This window comes from Henckelia pumila, chromosome 4 (assembly GCF_033568475.1).
Source record: "Henckelia pumila isolate YLH828 chromosome 4, ASM3356847v2, whole genome shotgun sequence".
In the NCBI taxonomy this organism is placed as follows: domain Eukaryota; kingdom Viridiplantae; phylum Streptophyta; class Magnoliopsida; order Lamiales; family Gesneriaceae; genus Henckelia; species Henckelia pumila.
In genome coordinates this window covers 26,835,231-26,851,849 of record NC_133123.1, presented here as the reverse complement: position 1 = coordinate 26,851,849, position 16,619 = coordinate 26,835,231, and the positions used below count along the sequence as shown (strand labels likewise).

The 16,619-nt window shown below is 38.9% G+C and overlaps 6 protein-coding genes across 11 annotated transcripts; 4 read left to right on the top strand and 2 right to left on the bottom strand.

Moving 5' to 3' along the window:
• Nucleotides 1-318: 318 nt before the first annotated feature.
• Nucleotides 319-3,093, top strand: LOC140861996 (uncharacterized). Of its 2 annotated transcripts, XM_073265001.1 has the most exons (5): nucleotides 319-715; nucleotides 1,609-1,673; nucleotides 2,239-2,323; nucleotides 2,411-2,437; nucleotides 2,563-3,093. In XM_073265001.1, exons 1-5 carry the CDS (start codon nucleotides 584-586, stop codon nucleotides 2,929-2,931), a joined length of 678 nt encoding a protein of 225 aa, XP_073121102.1. In that variant the 5' UTR covers nucleotides 319-583; the 3' UTR covers nucleotides 2,932-3,093. The 2 variants fall into 2 exon arrangements, with proteins under 2 accessions (XP_073121102.1, XP_073121101.1); XM_073265000.1 differs by having other exon boundaries at nucleotides 338-715; nucleotides 2,239-2,437.
• A 278-nt stretch (nucleotides 3,094-3,371) lies between these two features.
• LOC140866435 (large ribosomal subunit protein bL27c-like) lies at nucleotides 3,372-4,619 on the bottom strand. Its single transcript, XM_073271421.1, has 3 exons — nucleotides 4,246-4,619; nucleotides 3,782-3,883; nucleotides 3,372-3,691 (listed from the first exon to the last, which is right to left on the bottom strand). The coding sequence occupies exons 1-3, from the start codon at nucleotides 4,540-4,542 to the stop codon at nucleotides 3,512-3,514; spliced, it is 579 nt and encodes a 192-aa protein (XP_073127522.1). The 5' UTR covers nucleotides 4,543-4,619; the 3' UTR covers nucleotides 3,372-3,511.
• Nucleotides 4,620-4,785: 166 nt separating this feature from the next.
• LOC140866243 (ribonucleoside-diphosphate reductase small chain) lies at nucleotides 4,786-6,471 on the top strand. The gene is made up of 3 exons (XM_073271190.1): nucleotides 4,786-6,033; nucleotides 6,265-6,328; nucleotides 6,409-6,471. The coding sequence occupies exon 1, from the start codon at nucleotides 5,041-5,043 to the stop codon at nucleotides 6,028-6,030; it is 990 nt and encodes a 329-aa protein (XP_073127291.1). The 5' UTR covers nucleotides 4,786-5,040; the 3' UTR covers nucleotides 6,031-6,033; nucleotides 6,265-6,328; nucleotides 6,409-6,471.
• Nucleotides 6,472-6,525: 54 nt separating this feature from the next.
• On the top strand, nucleotides 6,526-9,085 carry LOC140894643 (plastoglobule-localized metallopeptidase 48, chloroplastic). 2 transcript variants are annotated; one of them, XM_073303207.1, is made up of 9 exons: nucleotides 6,526-6,852; nucleotides 6,959-7,016; nucleotides 7,122-7,189; nucleotides 7,353-7,532; nucleotides 7,685-7,781; nucleotides 8,024-8,133; nucleotides 8,228-8,361; nucleotides 8,452-8,629; nucleotides 8,742-9,085. In XM_073303207.1, exons 1-8 carry the CDS (start codon nucleotides 6,637-6,639, stop codon nucleotides 8,579-8,581), a joined length of 993 nt encoding a protein of 330 aa, XP_073159308.1. In that variant the 5' UTR covers nucleotides 6,526-6,636; the 3' UTR covers nucleotides 8,582-8,629; nucleotides 8,742-9,085. The 2 variants fall into 2 exon arrangements, with proteins under 2 accessions (XP_073159308.1, XP_073159309.1); XM_073303208.1 differs by lacking the exons at nucleotides 8,452-8,629; nucleotides 8,742-9,085 and having other exon boundaries at nucleotides 8,226-8,362.
• Nucleotides 9,086-9,139: 54 nt separating this feature from the next.
• On the bottom strand, nucleotides 9,140-13,419 carry LOC140894641 (pentatricopeptide repeat-containing protein At5g56310). Of its 4 annotated transcripts, XM_073303205.1 has the most exons (4): nucleotides 11,667-11,950; nucleotides 11,067-11,224; nucleotides 10,451-10,969; nucleotides 9,140-9,914 (listed from the first exon to the last, which is right to left on the bottom strand). In XM_073303205.1, exons 2-4 carry the CDS (start codon nucleotides 11,149-11,151, stop codon nucleotides 9,325-9,327), a joined length of 1,194 nt encoding a protein of 397 aa, XP_073159306.1. In that variant the 5' UTR covers nucleotides 11,152-11,224; nucleotides 11,667-11,950; the 3' UTR covers nucleotides 9,140-9,324. The 4 variants fall into 4 exon arrangements, with proteins under 4 accessions (XP_073159306.1, XP_073159305.1, XP_073159304.1 ...); XM_073303204.1 differs by having other exon boundaries at nucleotides 11,067-11,950; XM_073303203.1 differs by lacking the exon at nucleotides 9,140-9,914 and having other exon boundaries at nucleotides 10,833-10,969; nucleotides 11,667-13,419.
• A 348-nt stretch (nucleotides 13,420-13,767) lies between these two features.
• LOC140894642 (sulfite oxidase) lies at nucleotides 13,768-16,619 on the top strand. The gene is made up of 12 exons (XM_073303206.1): nucleotides 13,768-13,987; nucleotides 14,097-14,212; nucleotides 14,289-14,351; nucleotides 14,415-14,451; nucleotides 14,639-14,720; nucleotides 14,886-15,004; nucleotides 15,120-15,215; nucleotides 15,411-15,521; nucleotides 15,603-15,704; nucleotides 15,898-15,945; nucleotides 16,051-16,266; nucleotides 16,370-16,619. Exons 1-12 carry the CDS (start codon nucleotides 13,913-13,915, stop codon nucleotides 16,484-16,486), a joined length of 1,182 nt encoding a protein of 393 aa, XP_073159307.1. The 5' UTR covers nucleotides 13,768-13,912; the 3' UTR covers nucleotides 16,487-16,619.

The window sequence follows — 16,619 nt, the reverse complement described above, 5'->3', positions numbered from 1 at the left end:
GAACCAAGAAACAAAAATAGGACCCATCTATGTTTGATCTTTTTAATTTTTTTTGGATGGTTTTAATTATTTGATTTCACTAGTACAAACGCCTTTTCACCCATTAATCTTGCCGAAATAATTAGCTCCTCTTTGCAACAATGTGTATTAAATCCGTGGGGATTTATCTTAATTGGAGTGTATGGCTGCAATCTTATTCTTTTCAGCCATTCAACAGTTGACTTTCTCACGATCACTAGATCCTCATAGTGAAGATTCCACTCATTCAGACCAAAATATGCAAATAACCCTTATTTTTTCAAAAGCCCGCGTGATAGTACAAAATTTTGGCTTTAAAAAAAAAAGGAAAAAAGAAAAAGTTCACCGTGACATTGCTTTGTTTCAGTTAGGCCCAAAATTGATATATAAGTATAATAAAATTATCGGGCTTAAGCGCTTGACCTCGTATTGGAAGCCCAAAAAACCTGAACTGAAATCGAAAGTGGGCTATTGCCCAGCCCAAATTCAAACATTAATAAAATAAAATTCGGAATATGATCTGAGAAGAATCCAGTGAAATTCAAAATCCTCGACGAAAGGGGAAATGGAAACGGAGGTTGAAGGGAGTAGAGCTGGATTCCAATTCCCATATTGGAATCCACTGAGACGAAGTTATGGACCCGATTTTCCTCTCTTCGAGGCCGGAAACTTGGAAAGAGAACTTCTCGCCAAACAGGTACGCACACTCTATACACAATTTGAGTTGATATTCAGGTATTGTTGATTTTGCCGGATGTGATTTTGGTTCTTATTTTTCTTCTCAGTTAGATGTATGGACTTTGTTGCTGTTAAAATGTACCTGAGCGTAATAACTCACTGGTTGATTTATCGGTGTAAAGTATCGAGGTTGGAGACAGTTTTTTTTTTTTTTTTGCTTCTGACGTTTTTTGGTAATTGGAAATACAATGAGTATATCTGTAAATTCAGCATGATGGATTTAGTTTCGTATAAATCAAATCTTGAAACAAAATATATGAAAGCAGCATATTTCTGAGCTTCTGAAATGTAAATAAGGGAAATATGTTATTTGAGGTCTGCAATGCTTTTTCAACGGCGGTATCAATCATCTTGTACTGTACCGTCATCTTGATCTTCTTTGTATCATATTACAATGTTCAAATTTAAGCTATATTGCTTAATAAGGTCATAAGTTATTTTTCCTTCTTTTGTGCTACACATGTTGTAACTTACACATAAAAATTTCTTTTGCATTTGTATGAAACTCCACGAAGTTTCCGCATGTAGAATCAGTTGATTTTTTTTACTTGGGTTCCTCCCAGTGTGATCTTCCTGAATTTGGTGGATAGATTGCTAAGCTGGACTAGGTTATACCTGTCATATACCACAGTAGTGAACTTCTTTGAAATTGTTTGATATTGTTTACCTGCACCTGTTTCCCCTACACATGTCATTTGAAATTGTCATTTATTTGTGAACCAAATATTTTAAAAGCATGAAAAATTTCTTGAAATTTTCTTCTCTAGACATCTTATGGAGAGAATGTTCTTTTTGTCTGTTTTCTCATAAAGTGAGCAAAAGTCTATCAAGTTGAAATTATTTCTTCTATAGGTTGCATTGGAGTTGACAGATGCGGAAAAGCAGCAGATTCGAAATTTGGAAGACGGGGGGAGCAGGTATGGTTGCAATAGCTGGTTTAGCATACATGAATTGTTTAAAGCACATACCGGATGGTAAAAACAAACTTGGTTTTTGTCTTAGCGTATATTATGCTACAAGATGTAAATATAAATGTTTTCTCATCCAAAATATAATTATATGCATTGCATTTTCTGCTTTTTGCAAATCATTTCATACCTGTGCGAAGTACTGTCAAACTAATGATGCAAAGAACCAGTGGCTTGCTGTCTATTCTAATATCTGAATTTGGGGGAAAAAAGATTGTGCATGATCTTTGTGATCGAGTTGATGTAGGATTGTAGCATAGTGTCTCAGTAGTTTCTTAATGTCATTATTCTTGCAGCATTAAGTTTTTTATCTACTCGTTCATGGCTGGTAGTAAATGAATTTGTTTACTACCTTGAATTTTTGTGAATTCTTAATATGCTCTTTATCGTTTCTTTAAATATGATCTCCAGTCTAGTCAAAATGGGACTTAGAAAAGTTTTTGGTTCACTTTTTTAATGTTTTCAAAGGTGTCTATCTAGTTCGTCGGACCTCATTGAAACTTTTTTAAGTCAGTGAAGTGTTCTGCCCAATTGTTGGTTGTGGTGCACATCTTAAATCGTTGGAGGAATTTGAAGATCACTATAATGCTCGACACCAGGCATCTTGTTCAGTCTGTTCAAAAGTGTTCCCAACATCACGCCTACTTAGCATACATGTTTCTGAATCTCACGATTCTTTCTTTCAGGCCAAAGTTGCCCGTGGATTTGCGATGGTAATTTGCTCGACTTAAATACAGTTCTTCCCAAACGCCTTTTGGATTCTTCTATTTTTTATTTTTTTTAAAATAAAATTAAAATGTCTCTTGTGAAAAAATCCTTATATAATTTATGTGCATAGTATGAATGCCTTGTTGAAGGCTGTGGTGCCAAGCTGATGAACTATAAGAGCCGGCAGCAGCATCTGATAGACAAGCATCAATTCCCTGCTTCATTTGAGTTTAAGAAAGCCAATCCATCAAAGAAACACAGGCAGAAATTCGTTCACAAGAAAGGATCAGTAGAGGCTTCCTCGGCTGCAAATATGCAAGTAGACGAAGATAGCATGGACACTCTCGTTTCAGCAGTCTCAAGACTAAGCACCTCTGATTCTCCTTCCTCAATAAGTTTTGGCCGCCGCCACACTCGAGGTTTTGCTTTTGTTCCTCGAGCTGTTGCAAAAGAAAGAAGACAACCTAGCCGTTCACCTGCTCAGACAAAGCAAGACTAGGACTTTTTTGCTTCGAAAGGATTATTATCTTGGTTCGTGAAATTCTTGATGCCGCTGTGTTTTGTAATGAAATTCAACAAACGGAAGTTAAAAGATCTTTGTGCAATGTATAAAATGCCATATCAGAAATTCAGAATATCCTTGGTTTTATTCAATCTCGACAGTCAAAAGTCAACCTATTTGGTGCAGGCTGGGATCACACGTTCAGGTTATTTATGTTTCAAAACGTCTTACAAGCCTTTTACTTGTCCCAAAACGCTATACATTTAGCTAAAGATTGAACCTACGACATTTATTTTATGTTTAAAAACTTCTATCTTTGAAAAATCACTAAGTTTAAAGTTTTTGTAGTCTCATCAAAATATATGGACCCGTATAGGCTAACAGCCTTCACATATATTTCTTTATTGTAATTATTTTAAAATCAACTTGTTTTAACGTGTTGAACAATCATTTCTTGACAAAATCAGTAAAATAAATAATCAAACAGCATCAGCAGGAGTTGGAATCCGAGCATTAATTACAAGTTATGCTCATAATCTCAATTGTCAAACACAAAGAAACGGCAATTGCCAGCAGGCTAACAAGCAGGACTATCTTCCAGGGATTCCGGAGCAGAAGCAAGCACCAGCTGTGGCTCAACCACTACACCTTCCTTTCTCGCTTTTCTGCGTTCGCGTTGCAACCTAAAGGACTCCCTCTTCCTTGCTCTGTAGCTCAATGGGTTTTCGGGTTGAACAATGCGTGGATAAACACTGATCTGTGGATTTCACGAAAAAGATGGCCATCGCAATCTATTCAATCAGAAGAAAAATAACATATTCACATGCAAAAGTTGATATAGATGAACCTTCTTCTTATCAGGTCCAAACTTCTCAAATTTGACCAGCCCATCAATCAATGAGAAGATAGTGTGATCCTTGCCAATTCCAACATTTTTTCCTGGATGAAACTGCCAAAGTCAAGAAAATTGAACTCAACAACTACAAGAAAGCTAAAGAATGAGGTACCAAAGAAAGCTAAATTCAGATAATACAGATGAAGTTTAGAATATTGGCAGGGAAATGTTAATGCCACAGTTATGTTATCAGCTAAACCAAATAAAAAACGCAGTCCATTCACAGAATGAGATCTAAATATGGATTTATGAACTTGAATACAAGTATATCTGTTGTTCAAACATGAGACATCGCATGCTTCATTCATTAGATAGAATTCACGTAGCTGGTTGTGGCTTCAAGCAAGCAAAACTAAGGCCCTTTCCATATCCCATTCATGCTACCATACAAGATTTTCCAGGGGTGAGGTTCAAACCTTGGTGCCGCGCTGGCGAACGATGATGGCACCTGGCTTAGCCGCTTGGTCGCCGTAAATTTTGACTCCAAGCCTCTGGCCGGGAGAGTCCCGTCCGTTCTTTGTGCTTCCAGCTCCCTTCTTATGTGCGGACTCAATCGTCAAAGGAGCTCTAATCGGAAAAGAAACAGAGAAATTTCGCCCTACGCTTTGAATCGAACCAAATTCTCCTCTCAAAAAAGCAGAGGAAGAGCTGGAACCAATGGATAGGCCATTGAACGCCCCCACCAGATTGAAACTTAAGCTCGCAACCGCCATTGCTGCGAAAATTTTGAGAATGTTGGGTTTGTGGCTGCTGCTTACCTTTCTTATCCCCACAGAGAGACAGTTAACGGGCAATGGTACACTAGTGTACAAACAAATAGCTTGTACATGAACTCGTCGCAGCAGATTATTGCCCATAAATGTAATAAAATATAAAATCAGATTTCGGTTTTTTAATAATTCAAAACTAACAAATGGGCTGGTCCATTCTGGTGGGTCAAGAAATTATTAATCTAGCCCATTTTTTTGGGAAGGACCTAACCAACATGTTTGAAATAGAATGAGCGTTGATAATAGTACTCGATCGAACCCCGCAAAACTTCCCTCGCAAGTACCTTCCTCTGTACGCTCCAAAATATTGAAAATCCCGCCTCTGAATCTTTCCCCAAATTTCAAAATCTTTATTTAAACCCTACGCTCTTCCCTCTCTGATTCACGATTCAAACTTCATCATCTTCTCTGGTTATTTTAGCTGTATATTATTCATCCGAGATGCCTTCCATGCCTGAAGAACCCCTCCTCGCCCCCAACCCAGATCGATTCTGCATGTTTCCAATTCAGTACCCTCAAATCTGGGAAATGTACAAGAAAGCCGAAGCCTCCTTTTGGACGGCTGAGGAAGTTGATTTGTCCCAGGATCTCCGCCACTGGGACGCTCTTACTGCTGATGAGAAGCATTTCATCAAACACGTGCTCGCTTTCTTCGCCGCCTCCGACGGCATCGTCTTGGAGAACCTCGCGGGCCGATTCATGAAGGAGGTCCAGATCTCGGAGGCTCGAGCCTTTTATGGCTTCCAAATCGCCATCGAGAACATCCACTCCGAGATGTACAGCCTTCTGCTCGAAACTTACATAAAAGATTCCGCCGAGAAAAGCCTGCTCTTCCGCGCAATCGAAACCATCCCCTGCGTCGAAACAAAGGCCAAGTGGGCCCTCCGCTGGATCGACGGGTCAGAATCATTCGCGGAGCGAATAGTGGCCTTCGCTTGTGTTGAAGGTATATTCTTTTCCGGAAGCTTCTGCGCCATCTTCTGGCTGAAAAAGCGCGGGCTAATGCCGGGACTGACATTCTCAAACGAGCTAATCTCGAGAGACGAAGGGTTGCACTGCGACTTCGCCTGTTTGCTATACAGTTTGCTGAAGATGAAGCTGAGCGAGGAGAGAGTGAAAGGGATAATCGCAGACGCGGTGGATATCGAGCGGGAATTCGTGTGCGACGCCCTTCCCTGTGCACTGGTGGGGATGAACGGGAATCTGATGGGGCAGTACATAGAGTTTGTGGCAGACAGATTGCTGAATGCTCTGGGATATGGAAAGCTTTACCATGTTCCGAATCCATTCGACTGGATGGAGCTCATTAGCCTTCAGGGGAAGACCAATTTCTTCGAGAAGAGAGTTGGGGAGTATCAGAAGGCTTCGGTTATGTCTAGTTTGAACGCAAATGGGGTTACCCATGTTTTCAAACTGGACGAGGATTTCTAACTTGTACCAACTCTTTACTTAACTCTTTGATTCAACTTTTATGCTAAATCTTTCAAGTTTGATGTAAATATGCTTTTGCATTCATTTAAAATTTCTATGTTTTTCCCTACATTGTTAATGCTCTTGTTGTATGGCACAAAATTAATGTTAAAATATTGGTGTGAGGCTTAATTTAACAAATGGATTAACAAATGGATGGACACAAGTTTTATCTGTTTTGATTCTTGTTAACAGCTGGCATCTTCAATGACTTGGTTAGCATTTTAAATCAAAATACGAGATGCACGAATTTATTTGGGTATGTGAGTTCTATTTCAAATTAAATTATATATAATTAAAAAGTTTAAATGTAATATAAGAGTAATACATTTTACTTAGCATAACATGTTTACAAGGAAAGATTGAAAAAAAATATAAATTTGCTGGTGGAAGAAGTTCAAATTACCAAAATGCCCTCCGGCTTCATAAGTCAACGGAAAAGGAAATGGCGGCAAACGATCACCACCAAGAGTTGGGCTGTGGACAGAATCCAATCCAACACCACAAAACGACCAGAAGCTTCAGCTCAGACGCGGCCGCTAAATTATATCTTCTTCCGTTCCATCCATGGCCGCGATTCCTCTTCCGACGCTTCATTACACCGAGAATTTATCCCCGATTAGTTTCTTTTCTCGTGCGACGAACAAACGTTCAATCAAGATTTCTGGTGGTTTTCAGTTTAAACGGTTGAGGAAGAGTAAGCGTTTTGTTTGTCGAGCTGCTTCGTCTGTTGTTATTCGCGATCTTGATGCGGATGACTTCAGGCATCCTCTTGATAGACAAGTAATTCAGGAATTTGGTCGTCTCTTTTCTTTTTGAGAATATGTTTCAATTCGTGTTTTGAGATTTTATTGTGCTGTCTGTGTTTTGTGTGTGGATTTTGATTCAGAATACGTTGCTTTTGAGAGCGATTCCAGGGTTAAACGAAATTGGAAAAGCTTTGTTGGGTAAAGTAATTCCTTTCGGCTGTGATTCTTTGTTTTACAGTTTGTTTCTAGTGTAAATTGGAGACTGACCGTTTCTTTCCGATGATTTATTCTTTTTAATTGCAGGTACTGTTGCGGAGCAAGTCATGCTTCTTGAGAATATAGGGACATCTGTTCTTGTATCTGAAAATCAGGTTATCAAATTTAGTAAATAGCAGTTTTAACATATATACACGGCAGTTATGACATGTTTGAATTCTGAAAATTAGGATATTGATTGGCTTGCTATAGTTGTTCATACGCATTCATTTTTCACCTTCATTTACTGACTTTATTGGGTTTTACTTGTTTTAACAGCTCCCTGAACTTCATCAGTTGATGTTGGAAGCCTCCGGTATACTCAACATTGAGCCACCTGATTTATATGTGCGACAAAGTCCTGTACCCAACGCTTACACTCTAGCTATTAGCGGGAAAAAACCATTTGTTGTTATTCACACGAGCTTAGTGGAGCTTCTGAATAGGAAGGAGTTGCAGGTCATTTTTTCTCGTTTAATTTATAGTTGTCTGATTCTATCAATTTTCTTGTAATTATCGAAATGTCAAGATTTTGAGCTTAGTCGTGTAGATTTATGATTGTGGAGAAAGAAAAGTATTCCACTTATTTATATTGTTTTTGTCATATATAGGCTGTTTTGGCTCATGAATTAGGCCATCTGAAGTGCGACCATGGTGTGTGGTTAACATTTGCTAATATTCTTACTCTTGGAGCCTATACCCTGCCTGGTAAGAATTTGCCTTTCAAGCTGTCAACTTGATTCGAATTCAAATTTTCAAGGTCTTATTTAGCGTCTTGAATCTTGATTAAGTGTGGTTTTCCATTGAGTCATCTGATTAAAAGTTAGATTTTCCATATGATGGAGCTCTGTACAGAGTATATTTGATTTTCAGTGAACTATTTTTCGATTGCCAATCTGGAAACCAAAATCATCCTTACCATTTGACGAGTTCCATTGTTTTGGTTACAGGCCTTGGCAATCTGATTGCTCAGAGACTTGAGGAACAACTTTTCCGCTGGCTTCGGGCAGCAGAGCTCACTTGTGATCGTGCAGCCCTTCTTGTTGCTCGAGACCCAAAGGTAGGTAGATATATTAGTCTGACTTATACTTTACATTTGTGACTTGATAAACTTATTTTTCGCTATCTTTTTCTTCCAATGTCCCCTACAAGAGGTGATCATCTCTGTTCTGATGAAATTAGCCGGTGGCTCCCCCTCCCTGGCAGACCAATTAAACGTTGATGCGTTTCTGGAGCAGGCTCGTTCTTACGAAAAGGCTTCTTCCAGCCCGGTTGGGTGGTATATAAGGTCACACTACTTACCTTTGTGGCTTTGTGTGAATTTTATTTGTCTGTGTATGGCTGTAAAATTAAATTATTCAGCGTCAACATTGTACAGGAATGCTCAAACACGGCAACTTTCCCATCCGCTTCCTGTTCTGCGTGCTCGGGAGATTGATGAATGGTCTAGGAGTCAAGAGTATAAATTACTTCTTCAGCGTTTGAAGTGGGTGAACTCTGTCGTTTAGCATCTTACTGTGACATGGAATGGAGAAAAATTCTTGAGTTTTGTACAGGTAAGTATTATAAAGTTTGATCATTTGATGGCTAATGAGATTCATTCTGTTTCGACATTGCGATGCTGTCGGAGCAAATTAATTCCCCTGGTTTCTTCTATTCTTCATGCAGATACTTGAACACAACAAGATAGATAAGAACGAAGGCCCATGATTTGTGGTGCTCGCTTCATTTGTGGCTGGTGTATTTGTATTTCAAGTAAAGACAGTTTCAGTGGGTATCCGTATTTGCCAGTGCAGCTCAAACAGTCGGTACTAGATAAGTTATCACCGGTTCTTGGCAACTTATACACACAGTGCCAGAAAAACCCATTATATTGTCAACTATTTTGAATTTGGAAGTCTTAAAAGAGTACCCATTTGTGGCATATCTAGGATTATCACTATTCTAGCGAACTTATTTCATTATTCCTTATAATTTAACATATTAATTTTAAACCATGTTTTGAAAATCAACCACTTAATCATACAACATGCATCTACCAAGTGTTAATTACCTAATCATAGTGGGTGTATTTATTATACTGAAAATGAAGTAGCATTGACATAGTCTTGTGTACATCGGACGGTAAAGATTTACTTGTCCTGCCAAAAGAAAATGTGGAAAAAGCTATTTGCCCATCCAAACGTCATTGAAAAATCATAGTATTTCTTCCAAAAAAAAATAATAAAAATAATTTTTTTAAAAAAAAAACTCATAGTAGCTCCCTCGTTTTCAGAAGGGCAATAAGTAGCAAGGCAATCAGAGAAGCACCGTTCAGACGTGATATGTGCCCGCGTGAACTGTGTAAAATGACAGCATCGATGACAGGGCCACAAAAGACACCATCTTCTCTTTGTTTAGTCGTATAGCTTTGAAAGCTTATGATTGTTGGATTTGGCTCGGATACCTTGAAGGTCAATGAGAATTTCTTGGCCGATCCAGTTCCATCACTTTGGATTGTGAAATTCTGGCCTGTAGATCCTGCTAAGACCCCAACCGTAAAATCTCCGGTGCACGAGTCATTCGCATCTCCAAGCATGAATTCCAAGTCATAACTGGACTCTTTTGAAAGTTCTTTTGAAGTTTGTACACCAGCAGAGACTCCTGAGACCAACTCAATGGCGGACTTGCCTTCTGGGACGTAGTAGCTTTTAGAGTCTATGTACTTCACGGTTCCCATTATTGTCCATTGCTGTAGAGCAGATTCAATCAGGCTTGGTTCTGAATCTAGGAGAACTCCCTCATTAGTTCCCTCCAGGAAAGATGGCCCAAATTCAAAACCACCGTTGGGCAGAAGATTAACTGTTGTGGATAACAATTAACAAATCATAAGTTAAAGTCGAGGTGAGAAGCTTTTGTGTTCAGTGAGAAATATGAAAAAGTGGAAGCATTAGCACATAACTTGAATGTGCATCTACTTTACTACTGTTCTTCTGTATCAAAAATAACTTTAAGAAAGTTATGATTAGATTCAAAACAACTGAATTTTGTGAAACAGCACCTCTCAAAACTCACACTAGAATGACTTGATCTAGGCGTGAGTATATTTTTTCAATTTCCATAAAATATATTTATATGGCCTTTGAAATTACTTTAACAAGAAGTATGTCAAACACATCCTTCTGGCCGACAAAACCACAACATATTTCGGGCCAGACATGAAGTCTTCCCACGACGCATTTGGACACAGTAAAAAAATAATGGACAGCTAGCTTTCATACAAGTTGACTACGCTGGCCTAGAGTCAGGCTGAACCAATCACGGCCTTTGCGGTCCTCTCAGTAACGGATCCAAGACAAAAGAAAACGAACAAGATCTAAAGATACGAAAAGTAGTACCTTTATCTTGATTTAGTGTTCCAATGGTGTTGAGTAAGAGATTATCAACCACCGGCCAACATGTAGAATTGGTATCCGCATCAATAGCTTGACTTTGGAGAACTAAATTTATGGAATCTCCATCTCCCCAGCTCCCTATCTGTTGACCATAAACTTCCCATGATTCTTTCCCGTATTTCCCAGAAAAAGAGAACTGTGCGGAACTGTCAGGAGCTGAAACCACGAGGCTGGCATTTGACTTGCAGTTCTGGCCAACAATAGTCAACGTGAATGTCAGCAGGTACTGTAGTGTATCACCTTTTGCAGTAAACGTTTGGTTGATTTTGCCATCCTGACCCAACAATATAGCATGGCCCTTCCGGGGAGGAGATAGATCTGCCCCAACGGTAGCGTACTCAACGGCACCTTCGAATGTCCATCCGGGAATGGTGTTGTTTGCGTCTAATGGAAATAATGGGGAAGTGGGGTCTTCCTTCCAGTTGGAAGGTGGGAGCTCGAAATCTGGATTCTGCAAATTATCTGAAATATAATAAGAAAAAGTTAGAATCTTGATGTTTGTTACTAGGTGGGGCAGAATGCATTTCAGACAAGGCGAATAAAAGTTCGTTTGATTTACCTGCAGAAGCAACGGCCACGAAGATGGATGTGAAGAATACTGCTGTTAACTTCATCTGATAAGAGAGGACCCAAGATTTATTCATGTTGCAGATGGATAATGTATCAGTCTCTGAACACCCCAATGGTTAAAATGTAGCCTCCATATATATACCAGATCTTTTGGTACAGAAATCAGAGTCGGGTCAAAGTCCGGAATCAATAATCCAATGATTAAGTTTTATTTTGGCATAAAAAAAATACTTTTTCAATCAAATAGGCGTGTTTCATAAAACTGATATATGAGATGTCATCACGAGAGTTCTTATTGACAATTTAATTGAACTTTAGCCGATGGAAAATATACCAAATGCATCGAGCTATTTTAATGCGAAAATAATGACCAAGCAGCAAACTTAAAACAAATAATTCTTCAACTTTTGAACCTCGAATTTTCTTGCAACCTCGTTGCACAAAAATTGCTATTTTTAACACTAAAATGAAGTTATAAGATAGACTGATAGAGAACAAAGATAATTTCCAAGAATAATTCAAATTTCTATGTATTATGACGAGTCCATGGTCATTTCTAGATAAATAATATGCATAGCTCCGTTAAAACCTGCACAATTCTTCAGCCGTAAAGATCTGGATCAGAACAACGGGCAAGAATGAGCTGAAGCTTAGGAAACCAATTCTACAACTCCAGTCCTAAGCAATCCGACTTGCCGTACTTGAAACCGATCTCTGTTTAGTTCAACATTCAGTTCTAGGGACTGGTATTCCATCAGTCTTTGCCAAGTTCAAATCAAACCTTTTTTGGTTCAACGTTCAGTTCTAGGTTTATGGTGTGGTGTTACAGTTTCTAACCAAGTTTTGAATCCACATTTTCTAAACCCATGCGATCAAGTATCAATCAGCACCCACAAGGCTCCATCCTGCTGTTTTCCTCAAACTTTCTTCCTTCATCATCTTTCTTCGCTTCGTTACATCGTCCCATCGTCCACACTCTGCATACATATTAGACAAAATAACAAAAACCCCATGATTTTGTGGATCCAGTTCAAGAATTTTCTCCACTGCTCGTTCAGCAACCTCAATATTTCCACAATTCTTACAGGCACTCAACAGCGCTCCCCAAATCACAACGTCAGCTTGCCAAACCATTCCCTTTATTAACTCTTCGGCCTCCAAAACCTGCCCTCCTCGCCCAAGAAGGTCCACCATGCATCCATAATGCTCTATTTTGGGTTCAACACCATAAACAATTTTCATGGAATTGAAAATTTCGCGACCTAAGGACAACAACCCAGCATGGCAGCAAGCAGATAAAACACCAACAAATGTGATGTCATTTGGCCTTACTCTTTCTTGCTCCAGCATTTTGAACATCCTGATGGCTTCTTCTGCATGACCGTGGACTGCCAGACCACAAATTATTGCATTCCAAGTAGCAACATTTTTTTCCTTCAAACGATCAAAGCATTGTTTTGCTTTCAACAAAGCTCCATTTTTCACATACATGTTCACTAATGCAGTCCCAAGAATCACTCCCAATTCAATACCTTTCTCCTCGATATAAACGTGAATCTGCTCTCCCAAATCCAGGCACCCCGAATGTGCACATGCTGACAAGACAGAGGAAAGCACGATTTCATTAGGTTCAAACGCATCTGAAAGCATAGCATAGAAGAGCCTGATGGCTTCCTCGGCAGAACTATTCTGAGCATACCCACAAATCATAGTCGTCCAAGTACTCAAGTTCCTGCAAGGAATGTCATCAAACACCTTTCGTGCATCGGCAAGCCCGCCCGAAACCGAATACGCCCGTATCAAACCATTCACAACGTGCAAATCAACGTCCAAACCAAATATCAAAAGATGGGCATGCACCTGTTCACAACATTTGATCGAATTCATGTTCGAACAAGCCTTGAGAACAAAAGGAAAGGTGTGTTTCCCGGGTTTAATGCGATGCTCTCGCATTTTCTTATAAAAAAGCAAACCTTTATCTGGGTTGGAGCTACCAGCTAGAGCTCTGATTATAGTGTTCCACATGAACAAATTCGGTTCGGAAGTGTGGTCCAAAAGTTTGATAGCATAATGAATGTCTCCGGAAGCAGATAGAGCGCAGAAGTTGAGCAAGCGACTTGCAGCGTAGGTATCTTGTATCCGTGCTCTGGTGACCATTTGACATTGGATTTGCTTGAGTTGGTCCATTGATTTGCATTGGTCCGAGAGAATAGAGAGAGACGAAGATTTTACCGGTGGAGGAGGCGGCGGTTGATGCAGAGGCAGGTCACCGATGTTACGGCGGCCGGCGACATCAATGAAAGCCGGTTTGCGCCGGAGCATAACCAGTCCCCTCCCTTTGTCTTAATGGATTGGGCCCAAAAAGATGAAAAGGAATTGTGATGAGTTATAAAGCCCAATCACCAATTTATAATCACGCATGTGCATTTTTTGCATTTCAGAATAATGTCTCCAAAAAAATATTATACTTTTTTTTTCTAGAATTAGATTAGAAAAAATAATTATGAAAGATAATGGTTACTACTGGATAAAAAAAAAATTATTGAAATATGTTGTTATAATAATTTTTAGATTGAAAGAAAGAAGTAGGTGCGTGATGCAATTTTTGTTTATTATGACAAATCCGGTAGTGGTAGTGACCTTTGAATTCCACCACCTGTTTTTAGAAAAAAAAAACCTCGAGAGTGTGCACTAAATATTTATTTATTTATTTACATGTATATGTAATTGTATCCGATCGAGAGAGATAGATATAGCCGAGAATTTTATTTTATTTTATGATTCTGAACAGGCCGGCACTGCAAGCTCATCTGTGAGAGAGAGAGAGAGAGAAAGATGCCGGGACTGAGGGCACCATCTGATTATACAAACGACCCGCCTCGCCACCCTGCTCTTGTTATTAATTCCAAGGTGTTTTCTTTCTTTCTTTTTTTTTTTAAAAAAAAAATTATTTTAAAGAATCAGATTGTTGATTGAATTGAGTGGAGCTTGAAAAAACATCTGAATGTAATTGGCTTAGGAACCCTTCAATGCGGAGCCACGACGTTTTGATTTAGTATCGTCTTATGTGACGCCTGTGGAGTTGTTCTACAAGCGCAACCATGGACCTATTCCAGTTGTGGATGACATTGACAAGTATGTATCAAGGAACTCCTCTATTACTTTCTTTTCTTTTTCAGATTTTACGGATTCTCTTCTTTCTTTGGAGCAGATATAGTGTTAGTGTCACTGGTCTCATACAAAATACAAAACATCTCTACATGAAACATATCTGGTGAGTCACTCCTTCTCATCAACTATGTTGACAGTGCTTGATATATGCACCTTTGAATGCCAGGAACCTTCCGAAATATTCTGTCACAGCCACTTTACAGGTAGGTGCTCTTTTTTTCCTCTTCTCCTTCAACTTTGTTTTAGATTTCTATTATCATTACTTGACAAAACATATTCTTGTAACCATGTATTTGGGGGAAGTGAACGAACAACCGCCATCTCTTATTTTGCTTCACTTTACTTCTACTTTCCCCTAAATGTTATCTTTCTTTGTTGCTTGTCGCTCAGTGTGCTGGAAACAGGAGGACTGCTATGAGCAAAACTCGAAAGGTGAAAGGTGTTGGGTGGGATGTTGCTGCCATAGGAAATGGTTAGTGTACGTTGAGATGATGGAGTTTTGATTCTGTTACAAGTTTGTTTATCTTCTACGCTTGGAATTTGAGAGAGTACTATGTTTATAATATTTTAATTTGTAAATGATTGTGAACTGATCTCATTTCCCTTAATTTAATGTGTTAAATAATGTTAAATGCAGCTGTTTGGGGTGGGGCCAAATTAGCAGATGTGCTTGAACTTATTGGAATTCCTAAGAACTCTCATGTTACACCATTTGGAGGAAAACATGTAGAATTTGTAAGCGTTGACAAGTGTAAGGTAATAAATAGTACACATTCTATAACTTATCATCTTATCAGTTTTCTTGGTGGGAGAATGTCAATTGTAATGAACCAGCACGAAGAGTGTTAATGTGACCTATACTTTCATACAGGAAGAGAATGGAGGTCCTTATAAGGCATCAATTCCATTAGCTCAAGCCACAAACCCTGAAGCTGATGTTTTACTAGCTTATGAGATGAATGGAGAGGTACTCTATACTTTGTTGGCCCTTAAAACAAGCACAGTTTATCATACTATTCACTAAATTTTGTCATTGCTTTGACTTTTGTTATCCAAATATTTTATCATTTAGAAGTTTGATCAGAGTTGCATAGTGTGTAGGTCACTCATCAAATCATTTATTTCTCTATCTAACCTGTATGTGATGGTTTTGTTATGTAAGGCTCTTAACAGGGATCATGGGTATCCATTGCGTGTTATTGTCCCTGGTGTCATTGGTGCTCGCTCTGTCAAATGGCTGGATTGCATCAACATTGATGCAGTGGAATGCCAGGTCAGAAACTTTCTTTTCTTTTCTTTTTTCTGATGAATAATCTCACCTTTATGTTTTGAAGTTTATTGTGGTCCTTTACAGGGATTCTTTGTGCAAAGAGATTACAAAATGTTTCCACCTTCAGTGGATTGGGATAATATCAACTGGTCTACAAGGCGGCCTCAAATGGACTTTCCTGTTCAGGTATCGCTCCACTTGACCTGAAACCCGTAATCATTTTCCATGTTTTAGTGATCACTGGAGTAGAGCTTTTAGCCAAGATGAGGCGTGGAACTCTTGGTTAATGCTACAAATTATCATCACGTACAAACTCGCCATCTATTGTTGCATTGAACTCCATGATTTTCCAGTAAGTTCAATTATGTGCTGCTTGCAGTGTGCAATATGTTCTCTGGAGGACGTGCACATGGTAAAGCCTGGAAAGGTCAGTATGGTATATGGTTATATCAGAGATGTCTATGATATTATGTATGGTTATAATTTGAATCTTGGTTGCTAATTATTAGAAATACTGCGTGCCAATTGTCAGATAAAGATCAAGGGTTATGCAGCTTCTGGAGGTGGTCGTGGCATAGAGAGGATCGATGTATCTGTAGATGGTGGCAAAACCTGGTTTGAAGCTTTGAAATTCCAGAAACCTGGTGTTCCATACATTTCTGATGATGCGAACAGCGACAAATGGGCATGGGTGCTTTTTCAGGCCGAGGCCGAAATCTCTCAGGGAACCGAGATAGTTGCAAAAGCAGTATGTTACAAATAATCTCTAAATACTTGGTATTTATAAAAGGTTTCATTTTATTTGTGAGTTTGCGTATGTCCAACGAATATGAATGCTGCTCTGTGTCCAGGTGGATTCAGCAGCAAATGTGCAACCTGAAAATGTTGCAGTGATTTGGAATTTGAGAGGGATACTCAACACCTCATGGCATCGGATTAATGTTCGAATTGGTCACTCAAATCTGTAGGCTAATTAAATGACAACATATCTCTTATAGTTACAACAGAAATGATGTAGGGTGTTTGTCTGGTATTTTCTGTTGTAAATATATTTTATCACTATTCACTATGCATGAAGTGTATTTTCTCCTTCATATATAA

Bases quoted from the DNA above. Each gene is read 5' to 3' on its own strand.
- LOC140861996 (XM_073265000.1), top strand. From the start codon at position 584: ATGGAAACGGAGGTTGAAGGGAGTAGAGCTGGATTCCAATTCCCATAT. The intron at 1,674-2,238 runs GTATGGTTGCAA...TTTTTAAGTCAG, and splicing joins TTGGAAGACGGGGGGAGCAG to TGAAGTGTTCTGCCCAATTG. The intron at 2,438-2,562 runs GTAATTTGCTCG...TTATGTGCATAG, and splicing joins TTGCCCGTGGATTTGCGATG to TATGAATGCCTTGTTGAAGG.
- LOC140866435 (XM_073271421.1), bottom strand. From the start codon at position 4,542: ATGGCGGTTGCGAGCTTAAGTTTCAATCTGGTGGGGGCGTTCAATGGC. The intron at 3,884-4,245 runs GTTTGAACCTCA...TGACTTTGGCAG, and splicing joins TTCGCCAGCGCGGCACCAAG to TTTCATCCAGGAAAAAATGT. The intron at 3,692-3,781 runs GTTCATCTATAT...TGAAATCCACAG, and splicing joins TTGGACCTGATAAGAAGAAG to ATCAGTGTTTATCCACGCAT.
- LOC140866243 (XM_073271190.1), top strand. From the start codon at position 5,041: ATGCCTTCCATGCCTGAAGAACCCCTCCTCGCCCCCAACCCAGATCGA.
- LOC140894643 (XM_073303207.1), top strand. From the start codon at position 6,637: ATGGCCGCGATTCCTCTTCCGACGCTTCATTACACCGAGAATTTATCC. The intron at 7,533-7,684 runs GTCATTTTTTCT...TGTCATATATAG, and splicing joins TGAATAGGAAGGAGTTGCAG to GCTGTTTTGGCTCATGAATT. The intron at 8,134-8,227 runs GTAGGTAGATAT...CCCCTACAAGAG, and splicing joins TTGTTGCTCGAGACCCAAAG to GTGATCATCTCTGTTCTGAT.
- LOC140894641 (XM_073303202.1), bottom strand. From the start codon at position 13,399: ATGCTCCGGCGCAAACCGGCTTTCATTGATGTCGCCGGCCGCCGTAAC.
- LOC140894642 (XM_073303206.1), top strand. From the start codon at position 13,913: ATGCCGGGACTGAGGGCACCATCTGATTATACAAACGACCCGCCTCGC. The intron at 13,988-14,096 runs GTGTTTTCTTTC...TAATTGGCTTAG, and splicing joins CTCTTGTTATTAATTCCAAG to GAACCCTTCAATGCGGAGCC. The intron at 15,522-15,602 runs GTCAGAAACTTT...GGTCCTTTACAG, and splicing joins TTGATGCAGTGGAATGCCAG to GGATTCTTTGTGCAAAGAGA.